This window comes from Nerophis ophidion, linkage group LG28, assembly GCF_033978795.1.
Source record: "Nerophis ophidion isolate RoL-2023_Sa linkage group LG28, RoL_Noph_v1.0, whole genome shotgun sequence".
NCBI lineage: Eukaryota > Metazoa > Chordata > Actinopteri > Syngnathiformes > Syngnathidae > Nerophis > Nerophis ophidion.
The window spans coordinates 10,076,247-10,098,963 of NC_084638.1; the positions used below are offsets into that span (position 1 = coordinate 10,076,247).

Below are 22,717 nucleotides of genomic sequence, written 5' to 3' on the forward strand. Positions count from 1 at the left end.
TGACAGAAGAATCCTCGGCAAGAACAGAACACAAAGGAAGAATTGAAAACAAACACAGTTGGAACGCGAGTGAGGGAACATCAGAAACCAGCAACCGGTCTGTGTTAATGGTGTTCCAACTGTGCTGCACTTTTAACATGCTGGTTTGCACCCCGCCTACACACCCCTGCCTGTTGGGAGTACACAACACTGAAACTGAGGGAGCCACCGCATTAACAAGGAACGGTGAAAAAACAATGAACTTTTTCTCAACAGCGTTCGAGACTCTATAGAGAGACTATGGACAAATCAGTTTCAGAGTCGACCGAAACACGGTGCCCTGTAGATGCTTTGGACTAATCAGGGAGAGTATGGGGGAACACAACACGGAACCCGAGGGAGTCACCGTATTAACAAGGAACGGTGGAAAAAAAAAAAACTTTTTCCCAACAGCATTCGAGCTGTACAGAGAGACTACGGACAATTCAGTTTCGGAGTCGGTCCAAAACACGGTGCCCTGTAGAGGCTTTGGACCAATAAGGGAGAGTATGGGGGAACACAACACTGAAACCGAGGGAGCCACCGCATTAACAAGGAACGGTGAAAAAACAATACACCTTTTCTCAACAGCATTCGAGACTATGGACAATTCGTTTTCAGAGTCTGTCCGAAACTCGGCGCCCTGTAGAGGCTTTGGACCAATCAGGTAGAGTATAGGGGAACAACACTGAAACCGAGGGAGTCACCGCATTAACAAGGAACGGTGAAAAAACTAACTTTTTCTCAACAGCGTTCGTGACCCCATAGAGAGAATACGGACAATTCAGTTTCAGAGTCGACCGAAACACGGTGCCCTGTAGATGCTTTGGACTAATCAGGGAGAGTATGGGGGAACACAACACTGAAAACGAGGGAGTCACCGCATTAACAAGGAACGGTGAAAAAACTATAAACTTTTTCTCAACAGTGTTCGAGACTCTATAGAGAGACTACGGACAATTCAGTTTCGGAGTCTGTCCGAAACACGGCACCCTGTAGAGGCTTTGGACTAATCAGGGAGAGTATGGGGGGACACAACACTGAAACCGAGGGAGCCACCGCATTAACAAGGAACGGTGAAAAAACTAACTTTTTCTCAACAGCGTTCGTGACCCCGTAGAGAGAATACGGACAATTCAGTTTCAGAGTCGACCGAAACACGGTGCCCTGTAGATGCTTTGGACCAATCAGGGAGGGTATAGGGGAACACAACACTGAAACCGAGGGAGTCACCGCATTAACAAGGAACGGTGAAAAAACAAACTTTTTCCCAACAGCGTTCGAGCTGTACAGAGAGACTACGGACAATTCAGTTTCGGAGTCGGTCCAAAACTCGGTGCCTTGTAGGGGCTTTGGACCAATCACGGAGAGTATGGGGGAACAAAACCCTGAAACCGAGGGAGTCACCGCATTAACAAGGAATAGTGAAAAAACAATACACATTTTCTCAACAGCATTCGAGACTATGGACAATTCGTTTTCAGAGTCTGTTCGAAACCCGGCGCCCTGTAGAGGCTTTGGACCAATCAGGGAGAGTATGGGGGAACACAACACTGAAACCGAGGGAGCCACCGCATTAACAAGGAACGGTGAAAAAACTAACTTTTTCTCAACAGCGTTCGTGACCCCGTAGAGAGAATACGGACAATTCAGTTTCAGAGTCGACCGAAACACGGTGCCCTGTAGATGCTTTGGACCAATCAGGGAGGGTATAGGGGAACACAACATTGAAACCGATGGAGTCACCGCATTAAGAAGGAACGGTGAAAAAACAAACTTTTTCCCAACAGCGTTCGAGCTGTACAGAGAGACTACGGACAATTCAGTTTCGGAGTCGGTCCAAAACTCGGTGCCTTGTGGGGGCTTTGGACCAATCACGGAGAGTATGGGGGAACAAAACCCTGAAACCGAGGGAGTCACCGCATTAACAAGGAATAGTGAAAAAACAATACACATTTTCTCAACAGCATTCGAGACTATGGACAATTCGTTTTCAGAGTCTGTTCGAAACCCGGCGCCCTGTAGAGGCTTTGGACCAATCAGGGAGAGTATGGGGGAACACAACACTGAAACCGAGGGAGTCACTGCATTAACAAGGAACGGTGAAAAAACAATACACTTTTTCCTCAACAGCATTCGAGACTATGGACAATTCGTTTTCAGAGTCTGTCTAAAACTCGGTGCCCTGTAGAGGCTTTGGACCAATCAGGGAAAGTATGGGGGAACCCAACACTGAAACCGAGGGAGTCACCGCATTAACAAGGAACGGTGAAAAAACAAACTTTTTCTCAACAGCGTTCGAGACTCTATAGAAAGACTACGAACAATTCAGTTTCGGAGTCGGTCCGAAACATGGTGCCCTGTAGATGCTTTTGACCAATCAGGTAGAGTATGGGGGAACACAACACTGAAACCGAGGGAGCCACCGTATTAACAAGGAACGGTGAAAAAACAATACACTTTTTCTCAACAGCATTCGAGACTATGGACAATTCGTTTTCAGAGTCTGTCCGAAACTCGGCGCCCTGTAGAGGCTTTGGACTAATCAGGGAGAGTATGGGGGAACACAACATTGAAACCGAGGCACCCACCGCGTTAACAAGGAACGGTGAAAAAACTAACTTTTTCCCAACAGCGTTCGAGCTGTTCAGAGAGACTACGGACAATTCAGTTTCGGAGTCGACCGAAACACGGTGCCCTGTGGAGGCTTTGGACCAATCAGGGAGAGTATGGGGGAACACAACACTGAAACCGAGGGAGCCACCGTATTAACAAGGAACGGTGAAAAAACAAACTTTTTCTCAACAGCGTTCGAGACTATGGACAATTCGTTTTCAGAGTCTGTCCGAAACTCGGCGCCTTGTAGAGGCTTTGGACCAATCAGGTAGAGTATGGGGGAACACAACACTGAAACCGAGGCAGCCACCGCATTAACAAGGAACGGTGAAAAAACTAACTTTTTCCCAACAGCGTTCGAGCTGTTCAGAGAGACTATGGACAATTCAGTTTCGGAGTCGGTCCGAAACACGGTGCCCTGTAAAAGCTTTGGACTAATCAGGGAGAGTATGAGGGAACACAACACTGAAACCGAGGGAGCCACCGCATTAACAAGGAATGGTGAAAAAACTATCAACTTTTTCTCAACAGCGTTCGAGACTCTATAGAGAGACTACGGACAATTCAGTTTCGGAGTCAGTCCGAAACACGGTGCCCTGTAGAGGCTTTGGACTAATCAGGGAAAGTATGGGGGAACACAACACTGAAACCGAGGGAGTCACCGCATTAACAAGGAATGGTGAAAAAACTATCAACTTTTTCTCAACAGCGTTCGAGACTCTATAGAGAGACTACGGACGGTCCGAAACACGGTGCCCTGTAGAGGCTTTGGACAAATCAGGGAGAGTATGGGGGAACACAACACTGAAACCGAGGGAACCACTGCATTAACAAGGAACGGTGAAAAAACAATACACTTTTTATCAACAGCATTCGAGACTCTGTAGAGAGACTACGGACAATTCAGTTTCGGAGTCAGTCCGAAACATGGTGCCCTGTAGAGGCTTTGGACCAATCAGGGAGAGTATGGGGGAACACAACACTGAAACCGAGGGAGTCACCGCATTAACAAGGAACGGTGAAAAAACAATACACTTTTTATCAACAGCATTCGAGACTATGGACAATTCGTTTTCAGAGTCTGTCCGAAACACGGTGCCCTGTAGAGGCTTTGGACTAATCAGGGAGAGTATGGGGGAACACAACACTGAAACCGAGGGAGTCACCGCATTAACAAGGAACGGTGAAAAAACTAACTTTTTCTCAACAGCGTTCGAGACTGTATTTGAGACTATGGGCAATTCGGTTTCAGAGTCAGTCTGGTTTCCCTAACAGGTGAATAAAACATACATTTTCACAATCATTTATCATACATTTTTTTGTACTGTAAGAAAAATATGTCAATTTTAGAGTAAAGTTTAGCTGCTGAAATTTTACCATGAAATGTGTTTTACAACGTCTACTGTAAATGTGAATAGGAAAACCGTACCACTGTTTTACTGTCAAATCTACGGTCGTTTTTACGGTTTTTGTTTCGTGTTTTTACGGTAAAATTCTGGCAACTGACCACAGGACTTTCCACCAGAAGGTCTTATCTTTATCCACGTGATGTCAGGAGAAACAAAAATGGAGCTTTTTGGCCACAATACCCAGCAATATGTTCGGAGGAGGGAATGTGAGGCCTTTAATCCCAGGAACACCATGCCTACCGTTAAGAATGGTGGTGGTAGTATTATGCTCTGGGCCCGTTTTGCTGCCGATGGAACTGGTGCTTTACTTTGGAAAAGGAGGATTACCTCCAAATTCTTCGGGACAAGCTAAAATGGGTCTGGGGCACAGTTGGGTGTTTCTAACAGGACAATGACCCCAAACCAGGGTTTACAAGTGTATGTAAACTTTTGACCACAACTACACGTCCCAACACACCACCTAGGACTGTACGATATTCTGGAGACAAAATGGACGTGAATCCTAATTTATTTTGCTTTAAATCATACGCAAACATCATACGCAAATACGGTATTAGCTTTCACTGTTATGCTGATGACACCCAACTCTACATGCCCCTAAAGCTGACCAACACGCCGGATTGTAGTCAGCTGGAGGCGTGTCTTAATGAAATTAAACAATGGATGTCCGCTAACTTTTTGCAACTCAACGCCAAAAAAACAGAAATGCTGATTATCGGTCCTGCTAGACACCGACCTCTATTTAATGATACAACTCTAACATTTGACAACCAAACAATTAAACAAGGCGACACGGTAAAGAATCTGGGTATTATCTTCGACCCAACTCTCTCCTTTGAGGCACACATTAAAAGCGTTACTAAAACGGCCTTCTTTCATCTCCGTAACATCGCTAAAATTCGCTCCATTCTGTCCACTAAAGACGCTGAGATCATTATCCATGCGTTTGTTACGTCTCGCCTCGACTACTGTAACGTATTATTTTCGGGTCTCCCCATGTCTAGCATTAAAAGATTACAGTTGGTACAAAATGCGGCTGCTAGACTTTTGACAAGAACAAGAAAGTTTGATCACATTACGCCTGTACTGGCTCACCTGCACTGGCTTCCTGTGCACTTAAGATGTGACTTTAAGGTTTTACTACTTACGTATAAAATACTACACGGTCTAGCTCCATCCTATCTTGCCGATTGTATTGTACCATATGTCCCGGCAAGAAATCTGCCTTCAAAGGACTCCGGCTTATTAGTGATTCCCAAAGCCCAAAAAAAGTCTGCGGGCTATAGAGCGTTTTCATTTCGGGCTCCAGTACTCTGGAATGCCCTCCCGGTAACAGTTCGAGATGCCACCTCAGTAGAAGCATTTAAGTCTCACCTTAAAACTCATTTGTATACTCTAGCCTTTAAATAGACTCCCTTTTTCGACCAGTTGATCTGCCGTTTCTTTTCTTTTTCTCCTATGTCCCACTCTCCCTTGTGGAGGGGGTCCGGTCCGATCCGGTGGCCATGTACTGCTCGCCTGTGTATCGGCTGGGGACATCTCTGCGCTGCTGACCCGCCTCCGCTTGGGATGTTTTCCTGCTGGCTCCGCTGTGAACGGGACTCTCGCTGCTGTGTTGGATCCGCTTTGGACTGGACTCTCGCGACTGTGTTGGATCTATTATGGATTGAACTTTCACAGTATCATGTTAGAGCCGCTCGACATCCATTGCTTTCCTCCTCTCCAAGGTTCTCATAGTCATCATTGTCACCGACGTCCCACTGGGTGTGAGTTTTCCTTGCCCTTATGTGGGCCTACCGAGGATGTTGTAGTGGTTTGTGCAGCCCTTTGAGACACTAGTGATTTAGGGCTATATAAGTAAACATTGATTGATTGATTGATTGATTGATTGAAATTGAGATAACGATTCTCTGGCAAAGAAAATAGGTAAACAGAAAGAACCGTTTGTCAATTGAATCCAATTTTCCGGGCCGCACTTACACCGTCCCTAATCCCGTTTGTCAACAAAACACACCTCGCCACATCGGCGACCTCAATCTCTGCCGCGATAGCATCAGAATTACGGAACCAATTGATGCGGCACCGATCGGTTACAAGGCGGCCCGCTGTCCTTGTTCTTCATAAACGTTGACTAAAAAGGCAGTCGTGCCCTGATGGTTAAAAAAAGCCGTGCTGATTGATCAATCAATCAATCAATGTTTATTTATATAGCCCTAAATCACAAATGTCTCAAAGGACTGCACAAATCATTACGGCTATAACATCCTCGGAAGAACCCACAAAAGGGCAAGGAAAACTCACACCCAGTGGGCAGGGAGAATTCACATCCAGTGGGACGCCAGTGACAATGCTGAGTATGAGAAACCTTGGAGAGGACCTCAGATGTGAGCAACCCCCCCCCCTCTAGGGGACCGAAAGCAATGGATGTCGAGCGGGTCTAACATGATACTGTGAAAGTTCAATCCATAGTGGCTCCAACACAGCCGCGAGAGTTCAGTTCAAGCGGATCCAACACAGCCGCGAGAGTCCCGTCCACAGGAAACCATCTCAAGCGGAGGCGGATCAACAGCGTAGAGATGTCCCCAACCGATACACAGGCGAGCGGTCAGTCCTGGGTCTCGACTCTGGACAGCCAGTACTTCATCCATGGTCATCGGACCGGACCCCCTCCACAAGGGAGGGGGGGACATAGGAGAAAGAAAAGAAGCGGCAGATCAACTGGTCTAAAAAGGAGGTCTATCTAAAGGCTAGAGTATACAGATGAGTTTTAAGGTGAGACTTAAATGCTTCTACTGAGGTGGCATCTCGAACTGTTACCGGGAGGGCATTCCAGAGTACTGGAGCCCGAACGGAAAACGCTCTATAGCCCGCAGACTTTTTTTGGGCTCTAGGAATCACTAATAAGCCGGAGTCTTTTGAAGGCAGATTTCTTGCCGGGACATATGGTACAATACAATCGGAAAAATAGGCTGGAGCTAGACCGTGTAGTATTTTATACGTAAGTAGTAAAACCTTAAAGTCACATCTTAAGTGCACAGGAAGCCAGTGCTGGTGAGCCAGTACAGGTGTAATGTGATCAAACTTTCTTGTTCTTGTCAAAAGTCTAGCAGCCGGATTTTGTACCAACTGTAATCTTTTAATGCTAGACATGGGGAGACCCGATTGATGGCGAGATAACCTTGCACGGGCCAACGAGCAAAGACCCGCCCCCGTATTAGTAGGGAATTGAACTCAAGCATAATCACCACTGTGCTTTTGTCAGACTGATTGTGACCTTTGCAGCGAGCACAGACCACAGAGCAGTAGGCAGCTTAGTGGGGAGCAACTGGAAGACTTGGGACCGTTCCACTCAAGCGCCTCAGTTTTGAGTGACAATTCCAGGTTCGATTCCACGAATCCACTAGTTCAGGGGGTGTCAGACTTATTTTAGCTCAGGGGCCAGAATCAGAATCAGAAATACTTTATTAATCCCCGAGGGGAAACACATTTTTTTTAGCACAATCCCATTCAAGATCAGACAAACATTACAGGGAGACAGCTGACGGGTCTGCCAACTTCTAGCGGATGGAGAAAAAAAATCTATTCCAAAGCATCAAAAGGCCACATCAGCGTGTAAAGGATATCACCACATGGGCTCAGGAACACTTCAGCCAAACCACGGTCCGTAACGACAGCTGGTTTGCTTCATCTGCAAGTGCAAGTTAGAACTGTGGGGCGGTTTAGTTCGGTTGGTAGAGTGGCCGTGCCAGCAACTTGAGGGTTGCGGGTTCGAGTCCCGCTTCCGCCATCCTAGTCACTGCTGTTGTGTCCTTGGGCGAGACACTTTAGCCACCCACACTGGTTTGAATGTAACTTAGATATTGGGTTTCACTATGTAAAGCGCTTTGAGTCACTAGAGAAAAAGCGCTATATAAATATAATTCACTTCACTTCAACTCACTTCCACTAGGGACGGCGTGGCGCAGTGGGAGAGTGGCCGTGCGCAACCCAAGGGTCCCTGGTTCAAATCCCACCTAGTACCAACCTCGTCACGTCCGTTGTGTCCTGAGCAAGACACTTCACCCTTGCTCCTGATGGGTGCTGGTTGGCGCCTTGCATGGCAGCTCCCTCCATGTGTGTGTGAATGGGTAAATGTGGAAGTAGTGTCAAAGCGCTTTGAGTACCTTGAAGGTAGAAAAGCGCTATACAAGTAAAACCCATTTATCATTTATTTATTTATAACTCTACTATGCAACGCCAAAGGCATTTATCAACAACACCCAGCTGGGCCTGAGCTCATCTAAGACAGACTGACGCGTAGATCATTGTATTCTGTTTCTATTTACGACCAACTTCACTGGTTTCGGGTTTTGGTTTTTCAGCATAGTTACGTGCGCCCGGATAAAGTGAGCCCAGTTCTCTATCTCAGGGGTCGGGAACCTTTTTGGCTGAGAGAGCCATGAAAGCCAAATATTTCAAAATGTATTTCCGTGAGAGCCATATCATATTTTTTTAACACTGAATACAACTAAATGTGTGCATTTTTAAGTAAGACCAACATTTTTAGAGTATAATAAGTCTCTTATTCTTTTTAATAACATTGTTATTCTGAAGCTAACCAATAATAAATCAAATGTCATGTCTGTTGATCATGTTTTTGTTTGGCCATGTGCTGTCTGTCCTTTGGACTCTTTAAGTTCCTGTTTTTTTCCACTCCCTTGTCTGGTTTCCTTGGTTACTCATTTTGTCCACCTGCTTCCCGAGCACTAATCAGAGGCAGTATTTAAGCTCGTCTTTGCCAGTCAGTCGTCCTGTGCTGACTTGTTTCATGCCTTGCCATAGTTTCGTGCTTCATGCCATGCCAAGTAAGTTTTGTTTATGTTCTTAGCTTTGTTCTTTAGCCCAAGTTGTGCCTCCGCTGTGAGCGATTTTTGTTTTTATATTTTTTTAGTTAAAATTAAATTACCATTAATGCGACTTCTTGAACAGGTGCGGTAGGATATAAATGCATGAGAATGTTTTATATTCCAGCGAAATTATTCATATTTGTCGCGTTAAGCAATATCAGCTAAGATTTATCTGAGAGCCAGAAGCAGTCATCCAAAGAGCCACATCTGGCTCTAGAGCCATAGGTTCCCTACCCCTGCTCTATCTTATCAAGACCCGTAGCTCCGCCCCCTATGAAGGACACGAAGAATTGCTATTGTGACATCCAGTGGACACATTTAGAACAGCAGTTTCAGCCTAATCTGTTTTGGATCTTAGCGTACGTTGGAAACCCCGGCACTAGTTACTATCACAGTAATGTTTCTGTTCTATCCCACAACCTACGTAACAACAAGTGAGCCTTCAGATCCTCCCTGGGTGATAGAACGTGGCATGACACAGGACCGGGTTTGGATGCGAACCACGGTGTTTGCGAGGATGCACTTGGCCGCTGAAGTGGAAAGCCGGCCAAAAGTTGAGCTGCCAACCCCTCAAAGCTCTGTGGAGCTCGGTTACTCTCGCCCAACTTTTCTTTTAGTTCCCAGCGAACACGACACCAAAACCGGAAGACTTGTCATTTTTGTGATCGAGTGAGTGGAGCACATACTTCTTGGTCACCAAAAGAAACATTCATGAAGTTTGGTTCTTTTTATGAATTTATTATGGGTCTACTGAAAATGGATATATGTATCTACCCATTCGTTTAAAGTACCCTGCAGGATGTATTTGAGGACCGGTCATAGACTATTCAGAAGTGAAAAGCAAATTTTATTATCACTCGCATACAAAACATTCACACTTGGACCGTAGTATCTCCCGGAGGCGATTGGTACTCACGCATAAATGGAGTTGTTGAAGACCCTGGCCAGGGCGTAGTTGATGTGAGTGACCACGTGCTCCAAGTGGTCCCGGGTCTCCAGCCTCAGCGAGTAGGTGGTCTTGTCGGTGTCGATAACAACCTGCAAGCAGGGGGGACAAGCTAGTGTTTGTGAAACAACACGGATTTACTACAAGCTGCACGAAGAAACTTGTACCGTGATGGCACCTGATGCTCTTGATAAGTGTTCATCGCCCGGATTTCCAGGAAGTTGAACGTGACTTCCACCTGGAAACGAACAGAAACGACAACGTTTACATATTTTCCCTACTAGGTCACAGGTTCTTGTAGTTGGTCACCAAGACCATGGTGACTACCGTATTTTCTCGAAAATCGACGATGCGCAGAATGTATGGAATTATCCTGGTCGTGCTTACCGACCTCGAAGAAATTTTATTTGGTACATAAAGCAACGATAAGTGTGGCCAGTATATGGCAGCCACACATACGAGATATGTGAAAGCGCTAAAAAGTACAGGTATTGTGAGTTGACATTATCCACCCAAGGAACTTTCTGAAAGCGCCAAAAAGTACAGGTATTGTGGGTTTACATTATCCACCCGAGGAACTTTATGAAAGCACTAAAAAGTACAGGTATTGTGAGTTTACATTATCCACCCAAGGAACTTAATGAAAGTGCTAAAAAGTACAGGTACAGTGAGTTGACATTATCCACCCAAAGAACTTTATGAAAGTGCTAAAAAGTACAGGTATTGTGAGTTTACATTATCCACTCGATGAACTTTATGAAAGCGCTAAAAACTACAGGTATGGTGAGTTGACATAATCCACTCGAGGAACTTTATGAAAGTGCTAAAAAGTACAGGTATAGTGAGTTTATTTTATTCACCCAAGGAACTTTATGAAAGAGCTAAAAAGTACAGGTATAGTGAGTTGACATTATCCACCCAAGGAACTTTATGAAAGTGCCAAAAAGTACAGGTACAGTGAGTTTATTTTATCCACCCAAGGAACTTTATGAAAGCACTAAAAAGTACAGGTATAGTGAGTTTACATTAGCCACCCAAGGAATTTTATGAAAGCTCTAAAAAGTACAGGTATAGTGAGTTGACATTATTCACTCGAGGAACTTTATGAAAGCCCTAAAAGGTACAGGTATTGTGAGTTGACATTATTCACTCGAGGAACTTTATGAAAGCGCTAAAAGGTACAGGTATAGTGAGTTGACATTATCCACCCAAGGAACTGTATGAAAACATTAAAAAGTACAGGTATTGTGAGTTAGTATTATCCACTCGAGGAACTTTATGAAAGTGCTAAAAAGTACAGGTATAGTGAGTTAAATAATCCACCCAAGGAACTTTATGAAAGTGCTAAAAAGTACAGGTACAGTGAGTTAAATAATCCACCCAAGGAACTTTATGAAAGCGCTAAAAAGTACAGGTATAGTGAGGTGACATTATTCACCCAAGGAACTTTATGAAAGTGCTAAAAAGTACAGGTATTGTGAGTTTACATTATCCACTCAAGGAACTTTATGAAAGCGCTAAAAAGTACAGGTATAGTGAGTTTATTTTATCCACCCGAGGAACTTTATGAAAGCGCTAAAAACTACAGGTATGGTGAGTTGACATTATCCACCCGAGGAACTTTATGAAAGAGCTAAAAAGTACAGGTGTAGTGAGTTGACATTATCCACCCAAGGAACTTTATGAAAGCGCTAAAAACTACAGGTATTGTGAGTTTACATTATCCACTCAAGGAACTTTATGAAAGCGCTAAAAATTACAGGTGAGCCGCGTAAATACCGTTGTTACATTTCTGATCTTTGTGAGTATTCTCTTAAACAAAATCAAGAAACCAAGGTTAGGGCAGTGGAGGCCATTGTAGTCCCAAGGACCGTGGCGACGACTTACCTTAGCGGGCACTTTGGCAGCGAGGAGGTAGAGTCTCCACGTCGCCAGGACCTGGGGGGGTAAAACGCATGACTTGAGTTGGGCAAAAATTCAAAGAAATCCTGAAAAATGCCGTTGATACCACATAGTACATATACATATACACACACCAATGCATCAGTGGTGTGGCGTCAGGGCCAGCAAGACCTTCTCTGCTGACCTAACATAACCAGAAATCTTGATCATAATTAAAGTAATTTCCCCAAACATTTAAAAGTACTCAAATTCTCTTCATGTCATATTATACTCCTTCGGGTGTTGTTGATTTTTAATTTTAATTTGCGTTTAATCAGAATTCAGCGAGCCTTTGTTGCCATGCTGTACCAAATCATGCCGGGGCCTTCGGAGTTAACAATGTCCGTGCGTTGCAAGCGAACGGGCACATACAGTTGATAGACAATCGCGATAGCCTTACGTTGAACGTGACGTTTCAAGTCCTGTGATTGGCTACTCACCGGTTTGATAAGATGTGGTGCTACGAAGGTCAGGAGAGCCACACCCGGATGAATTTGAAAACACATACAGTTGATAGACAGTCGCGATAGCCAATCAGATCACAAGTTGCTGACAGTAGCCTATCTAGGTAGCCGGAGGTTAACGAGACTGTGATTGGATACTCACTTGCCATTCCAAAGTGAGCATCCAATCACAAGTTGCACTTTACGAAAAGCAGGAAGTGAAGAGAAATCACCGATACTCATTTTTTAAAACGCACAAAGGAAAAGTACAAAACGTTGGTTAAGTGGCAGATATATATTTGCAAGGCCATTTTCAAGAAGGATATTTCAATATATTTCCAATGGACTCAACCGACTACGAGGGGTTCCACTGCCTTATACGGCGACAGCGGCGTGTAAAGGATATCACCACATGGGCTCAGTGCAAGTTAAAACCCTACTATGCAAAGCAAACGCCATGTATCAACAACACCCAGAAACGCCGCCGGCTTCCCTAGGGCTGGAGTTCATTTAAGATGGACTGATGCAAAGTGGGGAAAGTGTTCCTTGGTCTAACAAGTACACATTTCAATTTTTTTTCCAGAAACAGTGGACACGGTCGTGTCCTCCGGAGCAAAGACGAAAAGAACCATCCGGATTGTTCTAGGTGCAAAGTTCGAACGGCAGCATCTGTGATGGTCCGGGGGTGGATTAGTGCCCAATCTTAAACATCTGTGAATGCTGAAAGGTCCATACAGGTTTTGGACCAACATATGTTGCCATCCAATTAACGTTTTCATGGACGCCCCTGCTTATTTCCGCAAGACGATGCCAAGAAAATAACCCGGTTTTGTACACTGTTGATGTAATTCAACGCTACGACTATGAGGGCTACCACTAGCTTATATGAGGTCGAATGGGTCCTGCAAATATTTTTTTCGTTTTTTGTCACATTTTAATATGTTTTGGCAATTTTAAATTCGACCGTACCACATAGGATATGTTTTAATTGCTGATGCGGGTATATTGTCGTTATAACGTGGCAGAAATCACTGCACGTACGCCATGATATTACGGACTTTCGACCCCCTCAGGCGGTACTGCCTTCAAAAAGCGACAGCGGTTTGTGTAAAGGATATCACCACATGGGCTCAGGAACACTTCAGAAAACCACTTTCTGTGGCTACAGTCGGTCAAAACACTTTTTAGTGTAAGTTAAAACCCTACTATGCGAAGCCAACGCCATGTATCAACAACACCCAGATTTTTTTTTTTTTTTCATAAAGAAATACAATCATGTATGCTTACGTACTGTATCCCTGCAGACTGTATTGATCTATATTGATATATACTGTATATATTGTGTTTTTTATATTGATTTACCCATCGGCCTGCTATAGAGACTGCGACAGAAATTTTCTCGGTAAACTGTTTCGTTGTATTTATTATTTCTGTCTCGCAGAAACAATTTGTGACATTTCCCTAGCAAATGGGGACAAAAGGGACAAAGCCAGGAATAATAAATAAATGTCGTGCCTTCTGATTAGAGTACTATTACTTGAGACATTTGCAACACTCTTAACTCTGGGAGTGTTGTAAAAAGTGAGTAAAAGCATTAAAAAAAGTGTCGGACGGCATCGTCCCTGCTGTTTTTTATCGTCCGTCTGAGAGGTTAATGGCAGTCGTTATTGATGAAAGTCTGGGACAAGATAATTGCAACAAAAAAAAAACAGGCACTGAAGTGGCATACTAACTATGGTTTCTGTTTGGGGACAAATAGATGTAAAGGACATAATTGTTGTAGTTTAGTAGCATCTAGAGTATGGAAAGATGGAAATATTTTTTTATAAACAACTTAAAGTTAACAACTTTTTAATTAGGATAGTATTGGTGTACGCTACGTCAAAACATAATAATATACAGTGGACTTTCAATATTTATTTATGAAGCTTAATTTGTGTCTTTATGACAATTTTACTGGGAAAAAAAATAAAAATAATCAATGTATAAAAAATTCAGTGTAAAAAAAATTCAGTGTAAAATAATTCCCTGTATACAAAGTGTAAAAAATAAATCACTGAATACAAATTCACGGTATAAAAACTCAGTGTAGAAAAACAACTCACTGTATACAAATCCAGTGTAAAAAAGTTCACTGTATACAAATTCAGTGTATAAAAAAATAAAATGTATAACAATTCAGTGTAAAAAAATTCACTGTATACAAATTCAGTGAAAAAATAAAAATGTCAATATTTACAAATCCACTGTAAAAAAGTTCACTGTGCATAAACTCACTGTACCAAAAATTCAGTGTAAAATAATTCACTGTATACAAATTCAGTGGGAAAAAAAAAATCACTATATACAAATCCAGTGTGAAAAAGTTCACTGTGTACAAATTCAGAGTAAAAATTCACCTAGTACAAATTCACTGTATAAAAATTCAATGTAAAAAAATTCAGTGCAAAAAAGCTCAGTGTAAAAAAAAAAAAAATCACTGTATACTAATTCAGTGTATGAAAATTCTGTGTAAAATTTTCATTGTATATAAATTCAGTCTATGAAAATTTAGTGTATAAAAATTAATTGCAAAAAAGTTAGTGTAAAAAATGCACTGCATACAAAATTCAGTGTAAAAAAAAAATAATGGATACAAATTCAGTGTATAAAAACTCACTGTATACATATGGTATAAAATTCAGTGTAAAAAAAAAAAGGCAATATCTACAAATCCACTGTAAAAAAGTTCACTATGCACAAATTCACTGTAACAAAAATTCAGTGTAAAATAATTCACTGTATACAAATTCAGTGAAAAAAATAAATAAATCACTATATACAAATCCAGTGTGAAAAAGTTCACTGTGTACAAATTTAGAGTAAAAATTCACCTAATACAAATTCACTGTATAAAAATTCAATGTAAAAAAATTCAGTGCAAAAAAGCTCAGTGTAAAAAAAAAAAAATCACTGTATACAACATCAGTGTATGAAAATTCAGTGTAAAAATACTCACTGTATATAAATTCAGTCCATGAAAATTCCGTGTATAAAAATGTATAGCAAAAAATTCACTGTATACAAATTCAGTGCATAGAAACTCACTGTTTACATATTTATTGTATAAAAAAAAATCAGTGTAAAAAAATTCACTGTATACAAATTCAGTGAAAAAAAATATATAAAAAAAGTCAATATTTACAAATCCACTGTAAAAAAGTTCACTATGCACAAATTCACTGTACCAAAAATTCCGTGTCAAATAATTCACTAGATAAAAATTCAGTGGAAAAAAAAAAAAATCACTATATACAAATCCAGTGTAAAAAAGTTCACTGTGTACAAATTCGGAGTAAAAATTCACCTAATAAAAATTCAATGTAAAAAAATTCAGTGCAAAAAAGCTCAGTGTAAAAAAAAAAAAATCACTGTATACTAATTCAGTGTATGAAAATTCAGTGTAAAATTTTCACTGTATATAAATTCAGTCCATGAAAATTCCGTGTATAAAAATGTATTGCAAACAATTCACTCTATACAAATTCAGTGTATAAAAATTCAGTGTAAAAATAATATAGACAAATTCTGTGTAAAAAAAAAATCACTGTATGCAAATTTAGTGTACAAAAATTCAGTGTAAAAAAAATTCAGTGCATAGAAGCTCAGTGTAAAAAAAAAAATCACTGTATACAAATTCAGTGTAAAAATATTCACTGTATATAAATTCAGTCCATGAAAATTCCGTGTATAAATATTTATTGCAAAAAATTCACTGTATACAAATTCAGTGTAAAAATAATATATACAAATTCTGTGTAAAAAAAAAAAATCACTGTATGCAAATTTAGTGTACAAAAATTGAGTGTAAAAAAAATTCACTGCATACAACCTCGCTGCATAAAAATTGTGTGTAAAAAAATTCACTGTATACATCTTCAGTGTAAAAAATCCACTATAAAATTCAGTGTAAACAAATTCAGTCCATAAAGTCAGTGTAAAAATGCACTGTATACAAATTCAGAGTAAAAAAAAAAAAATCAATGTAGAAAAATTGACTACACACATATTTATTGTATAAAAATTCAGTGTAAAAAAATGACTGTATAAAAAAATTATGGAAAAAATTGAATGTATACAAATTCAGTGTAAAAAAAAATCCACTATACAAATCTAGTGTAAAATAAAGTTCACTCTATACAAATTAAGTGTTAAAAAAAAATCACTCTATTCAAATTCAGTGTATAAAAAAAATCAATGTATAAAACTTCAGTGCAAGAAAAAAAAATCAACTGTAAAAAATTCACTGTATGAAAAAAAAAAGTGTAAAAAAATTCACTGTATAAGAATTCAGTGCATAAAAAAATCAGTGCATAAAAACTAAGTGTAAAAATATTAACTGTGAACAAATTCACTGTATAAAAAATTCAATGCTGAAAATTTTGTGTCATGCTCGAAGCAGCAAATTTGTCTCGACTAAATACGCTCTTGTACTCGGTATCATTACAGTGGATGCCGGGTGTAGACCCACACATGGCCTTTGTTTACAATGTGACGCTGGTGTGTAGTGAAGCATGTTTAGCTATTTAATGTCCAACCTCGATTGCCGATGGACATTAGCCGCTAGCCAGCTAGCCATGTCTTAAAGCACCTATTCTTGAGGGTGTTTCGGTGTTAGAACTTCATCTTTATCTTTACTTTTTAAGGCAAAATGCGTCCGCTCACCCTTTTGTCTACACACTGTCTGCTTGTAAGTACTCTGTGTGCGCGCGCTGCCGAACATGCCTGTAAAAATAAAAACAAATGGCAAACCGGTACTTTTCAAACAGTACAGCACCGTTTTTGATTCAGTAGAACCGCGATACTATATTAGTACCGGTATACCGTTGAACCCTGAACGTGATTTCAGTTTTCAGCCGTATCGCCCTAGCCAAATTGGCAATTGTTTCCTACAGTTTCTTCCGGGGTTCCATTGTCGTCTGTGATAGACTCTCATGTGTCCTGTCGCCCCTAAGATTTCTTTCTTCGTCTCCGTGGAAATTTCTTCACGCCGATGCCGCCTTCTTCCCTAATCCCTAATCCCTCCATCTCCCCGGTGAGCGCCACTGGCCCGTCCGCATCCCCTTCTTGCCCTTCTCCCCCCCACCCCGTCTCCTTTCCAGCTTCGGTTTTTTCTATTCTTTTTCTGCTCTGTCGCTTCCAATTCCTCAAGGCCTCACTGGGCTGAATGGTTAATGGTACCCTGCTGAGGGGCGATGAGGAGAAAGAAGAAAAACGAAATAGACAAAGCGAGAGAGCGAGAGAGAGAGATTTGCATCGTGATAATATAGTCTTCCAATCCCCCGCAACTTTTCCACGACCGAGACGCCAAAAGCTGACCATCGACAGATCCACATGGACCCCAAAAAAAGCTCAAAATATTAGTTTTTTACATAAAAGGTCGCACTCACAAGGAACGAAGAAGTATCAGTCCCCACTTCTACATAACTGCAACACGGAGCCTGCCAAGTATCGGTCCCCACATAGTCTTCCAATCCCCCGCAACTTTTCCACGACCGAGACGCCAAAAGCTGACCACCGACAGATCCACATGGACCCAAAAAAAAACTCAAGATATTAGTTTTTTACATAAAAGGTCGCACTCACAAGGAACGAAGAAGTATCAGTCCCCACTTCTACATAACTGCAACACTGAGCCTGCCAAGTATCGGTCCCCACATAGTCTTCCAATCCCCCGCAACTTTTCCACGACCGAGACGCCAAAAGTTGACCATCGACAGATCCACATGGACCCAAAAAAAGCCCAAGATATTAGTTTTTTACATAAAAGGTTGCACTCACAAGGAACGAAGAAGTATCAGTCCCCACTTCTACATAACTGCAACACGGAGCCTGCCAAGTATCGGTCCCCACATAGTCTTCCAATCCCCCGCAACTTTTCCACGACCGAGACGCCTAAAAGCTGACCACCGACAGATCCACATGGACCCAAAAAAAGCTCAAGATATTAGTTTTTTTACATAAAAGGTTGCACTCACAAGGAACGAAGTAGTATCAGTCCCCACTTCTACATAACTGCAACACGGAGCCTGCCAAGTATCGGTCCCCACATAGTCTTCCAATCCCCCGCAACTTTTCCACGACCGAGACGCCAAAAGTTGACCATCGACAGATCCACATGGACCCAAAAAAAGCCCAAGATATTAGTTTTTTACATAAAAGGTTGCACTCACAAGGAACGAAGAAGTATCAGTCCCCACTTCTACATAACTGCAACACGGAGCCTGCCAAGTATCGGTCCCCACATAGTCTTCCAATCCCCCGCAACTTTTCCACGACCGAGACGCCTAAAAGCTGACCACCGACAGATCCACATGGACCCAAAAAAAGCTCAAGATATTAGTTTTTTTACATAAAAGGTTGCACTCACAAGGAACGAAGTAGTATCAGTCCCCACTTCTACATAACTGCAACACGGAGCCTGCCAAGTATCGGTCCCCACATAGTCTTCCAATCCCCCGCAACTTTTCCACGACCGAGACGCCAAAAGTTGACCATCGACAGATCCACATGGACCCAAAAAAAGCCCCAGATATTAGTTTTTTACATAAAAGGTTGCACTCACAAGGAACGAAGAAGTATCAGTCCCCACTTCTACATAACTGCAACACGGAGCCTGCCAAGAATCGGTCCCCACAGTCTTCCAATCCCCCGCAACTTTTCCACGACCGAGACGCCAAAAGCTGACCATCGACAGATCCACATAGACCCCAAAAAAACTCAAGATATTAGTTTTTTTTACATAAAAAGGTCGCACTCACAAGGAACGAAGAAGTATCAGTCCCCACTTCTACATAACTGCAACACGGAGCCTGCCAAGTATCGGTCCCCACATAGTCTTCCAATCCCCCGCAACTTTTCCACGACCGAGACGCCAAAAGTTGACCACCGACAGATCCACATGGACCCCAAAAAAAGCTCAAGATATATTAGTTTTTTACATAAAAGGTCGCACTCACAAGGAACGAAGAAGTATCAGTCCCCACTTCTACATAACTGCAACACGGAGCCTGCCAAGTATCGGTCCCCACATAGTCTTCCAATCCCCCGCAACTTTTCCACGACCGAGACGCCTAAAAGCTGACCACCGACAGATCCACATGGACCCAAAAAAAGCTCAAGATATTAGTTTTTTTACATAAAAGGTTGCACTCACAAGGAACGAAGTAGTATCAGTCCCCACTTCTACATAACTGCAACACTGAGCCTGCCAAGTATCGGTCCCCACATAGTCTTCCAATCCCCCGCAACTTTTCCACGACCGAGACGCCAAAAGTTGACCATCGACAGATCCACATGGACCCAAAAAAAGCCCAAGATATTAGTTTTTTACATAAAAGGTTGCACTCACAAGGAACGAAGAAGTATCAGTCCCCACTTCTACATAACTGCAACACGGAGCCTGCCAAGTATCGGTCCCCACATAGTCTTCCAATCCCCCGCAACTTTTCCACGACCGAGACGCCAAAAGCTGACCACCGACAGATCCACATGGACCCAAAAAAAAGCTCATGATATATTAGTTTTTTACATAAAAGGTTGCACTCACAAGGAACGAAGAAGTATCAGTCCCCACTTCTACATAACTGCAACACGGAGCCTGCCAAGTATCGGTCCCCACATAGTCTTCCAATCCCCCGCAACTTTTCCACGACCGAGACGCCAAAAGTTGACCACCGACAGATCCACATGGACCCCAAAAAAAGCTCAAGATATATTAGTTTTTTACATAAAAGGTCGCACTCACAAGGAACGAAGAAGTATCAGTCCCCACTTCTACATAACTGCAACACGGAGCCTGCCAAGTATCGGTCCCCACATAGTCTTCCAATCCCCCGCAACTTTTCCACGACCGAGACGCCTAAAAGCTGACCACCGACAGATCCACATGGACCCAAAAAAAGCTCAAGATATTAGTTTTTTTACATAAAAGGTTGCACTCACAAGGAACGAAGTAGTATCAGTCCCCACTTCTACATAACTGCAACACTGAGCCTGCCAAGTATCGGTCCCCACATAGTCTTCCAATCCCCCGCAACTTTTCCACGACCGAGACGCCAAAAGTTGACCATCGACAGATCCACATGGACCCAAAAAAAGCCCAAGATATTAGTTTTTTACATAAAAGGTTGCACTCACAAGGAACGAAGAAGTATCAGTCCCCACTTCTACATAACTGCAACACGGAGCCTGCCAAGTATCGGTCCCCACATAGTCTTCCAATCCCCCGCAACTTTTCCACGACCGAGACGCCAAAAGCTGACCACCGACAGATCCACATGGACCCAAAAAAAAGCTCATGATATATTAGTTTTTTACATAAAAGGTTGCACTCACAAGGAACGAAGAAGTATCAGTCCCCACTTCTACATAACTGCAACACGGAGCCTGCCAAGTATCGGTCCCCACATAGTCTTCCAATCCCCCGAAACTTTTCCACGACCGAGACGCCTAAAAGCTGACCACCGACAGATCCACATGGACCCAAAAAAAGCTCAAGATATTAGTTTTTTTACATAAAAGGTTGCACTCACAAGGAACGAAGTAGTATCAGTCCCCACTTCTACATAACTGCAACACGGAGCCTTGCGGCGTTGGTCCGGCCAACCGGAACGAATCACCGGAGTAAAGAATAGGAAGAGAAAGACCGGAGCATCACTTCCCCTTGCCGGCTTGGCAATCTGGTAGAGGGCCTCGTCGCGTAAACAAAGGCATTAATAATTCAGGCCCCCAGCTGGGGGCCGATTCGATCTACTGAACAAGACATATTGGCCGGGAGCTTCCTTCTTTAGGTGTCTGGTAACAAGGCATATTGGCCGGGAGCTTCCTTCTTTAGGTGTCTGGTAACAAGGCATGAATAGAATCCAATCGTTGAGCGCGACCGGTTTTCCTCTCAGGGAATAAAACACACCAAGTTCTGTTGGTGTGGCCAGGATCTTCAGCTCTCACTGGATCGGTTCGCCGCTGAGTGTGAAGCGACTGGGACGAGAATCAGGACCTCCAAGTCCGAGTCCATGGTTCTCGCCTGGAAAAGGGTGGAGTGCCATCTCCGGGTTGGGGAGGAGAACCTGCCCCAAGTGGAGGAGTTCAAGTACCTCGGAGTCTCGTTCATGAGTGAGGGAAGAGTGGATGGTGAGATCGGTGCGGCGTCTTCAGTAATACGGACGCTGTATCGATCCGTTGTGGTGAAGAAGGAGCTGAGCCGGAAGGCAAAGCTCTCAATTTACCGGTCGATCTACGTTCCCATCCTCACCTATGGTCACGAGCTTTGGGTTATGACCGAAAGGACAAGATCACTGGTACAAGCGGCCGAAATGAGTTTCCTACGCCGGGTGGCGGGGCTCTCCCTTAGAGATAGGGTGAAAGCTCTGCAATCCGGGAGGAACTCAAAGTAAAGCCGCTGCTCCTCCACATGGAGAGGAACCAGGTGAGGTGGTTTGGGCATCTGGTCAGGATGCTACCTGAACGCCACCCTAGGGAGGTGTTTAGGGAACGTCCGACCGGTTGGAGGCCACAGGGAAGACCCAGGACACGTTGGGAAGACTATGTCCCCCGGCTGGCCTGGGAACGCCTCGGGATACCCCGGGAGGAGCTGGATGAAGTGGCTGGGGAGAGGGGAGTCTGGGCTTTCCTGCTTAGGCTGCTGCCCCCACGACCCGATCTCGGATAAGTGGAAGAAGATGGATGGAAGTTCTGTTGGATGACACATATGACCGGAGAACTTTCCTCCAGAAGGTCTTATCTTTGTCCATGTAATGTCAGATGAAACAAAAATGGAGCTTTTTGACCACAATACCCAGCAATATGTTTGCAGGAGAAAAGGAGAGGCCTTTAATCACAGGAACACCATGCCTACCGTCAAGCGTGGGGGTGGTAGTATTATGCTCTGGGCCTGTTTTTGCTGCCAATGGAACTGGTGCTTTACAGAGAGTAAATGGGACAATAAAAAAGGAGGATTACCTCCAAATTCTTCAGGACAAGCTAAAATCATCGGCCCGGAGGTTGGGTCTTGGGCACAACATGACAATGACCCCAAACACACGCCAAAAGTGGTAAAGGAATGGCTAAATCAGGCTAGAATGAAGGTTTTAGAATGGCTTTCCCAAAGTCCCGACTTAAACGTGTGGACAATGCTGAAGAAACAAGTCCACGTCAGGAAAACCAACACGTTTAGCTGAACTGCACCAATTTTGTCAAGAGGAGTGGTCCAAAATTCAAGCAGAAGCTTGTGGATGGCCACCTAAAGCGCCTTAGAGACTTGACAAGGGACATGTAAGCAAATACTAACATTGCTGTATGTATACTTTTGACCCTCACATTTTCAGTAGACCCATAATAAATTCATAAAATAACCAAACTTCATGAATGTTTTTTTTTGTGAACAACAAGTATGTGCTCCAGTCACTCTATCACAAAAAA

The 22,717-nt window shown here is 42.9% G+C and overlaps 1 protein-coding gene across 1 annotated transcript in view; it reads right to left on the reverse strand.

The window, feature by feature from the left end:
• The window catches only part of carmil3 (capping protein regulator and myosin 1 linker 3), a 253,752-nt gene that overhangs the window by 189,459 nt on the left and 41,576 nt on the right, over nucleotides 1-22,717 (reverse strand). The window contains exons 3-5 of the mRNA XM_061890406.1: nucleotides 11,763-11,813; nucleotides 10,054-10,113; nucleotides 9,846-9,967 (exon numbers count right to left, since the gene is read on the reverse strand). Of these exons, the coding sequence (XP_061746390.1) occupies nucleotides 9,846-9,967; nucleotides 10,054-10,113; nucleotides 11,763-11,813 (233 nt within the window). The remainder of the gene's footprint in view (nucleotides 1-9,845; nucleotides 9,968-10,053; nucleotides 10,114-11,762; nucleotides 11,814-22,717) is intronic.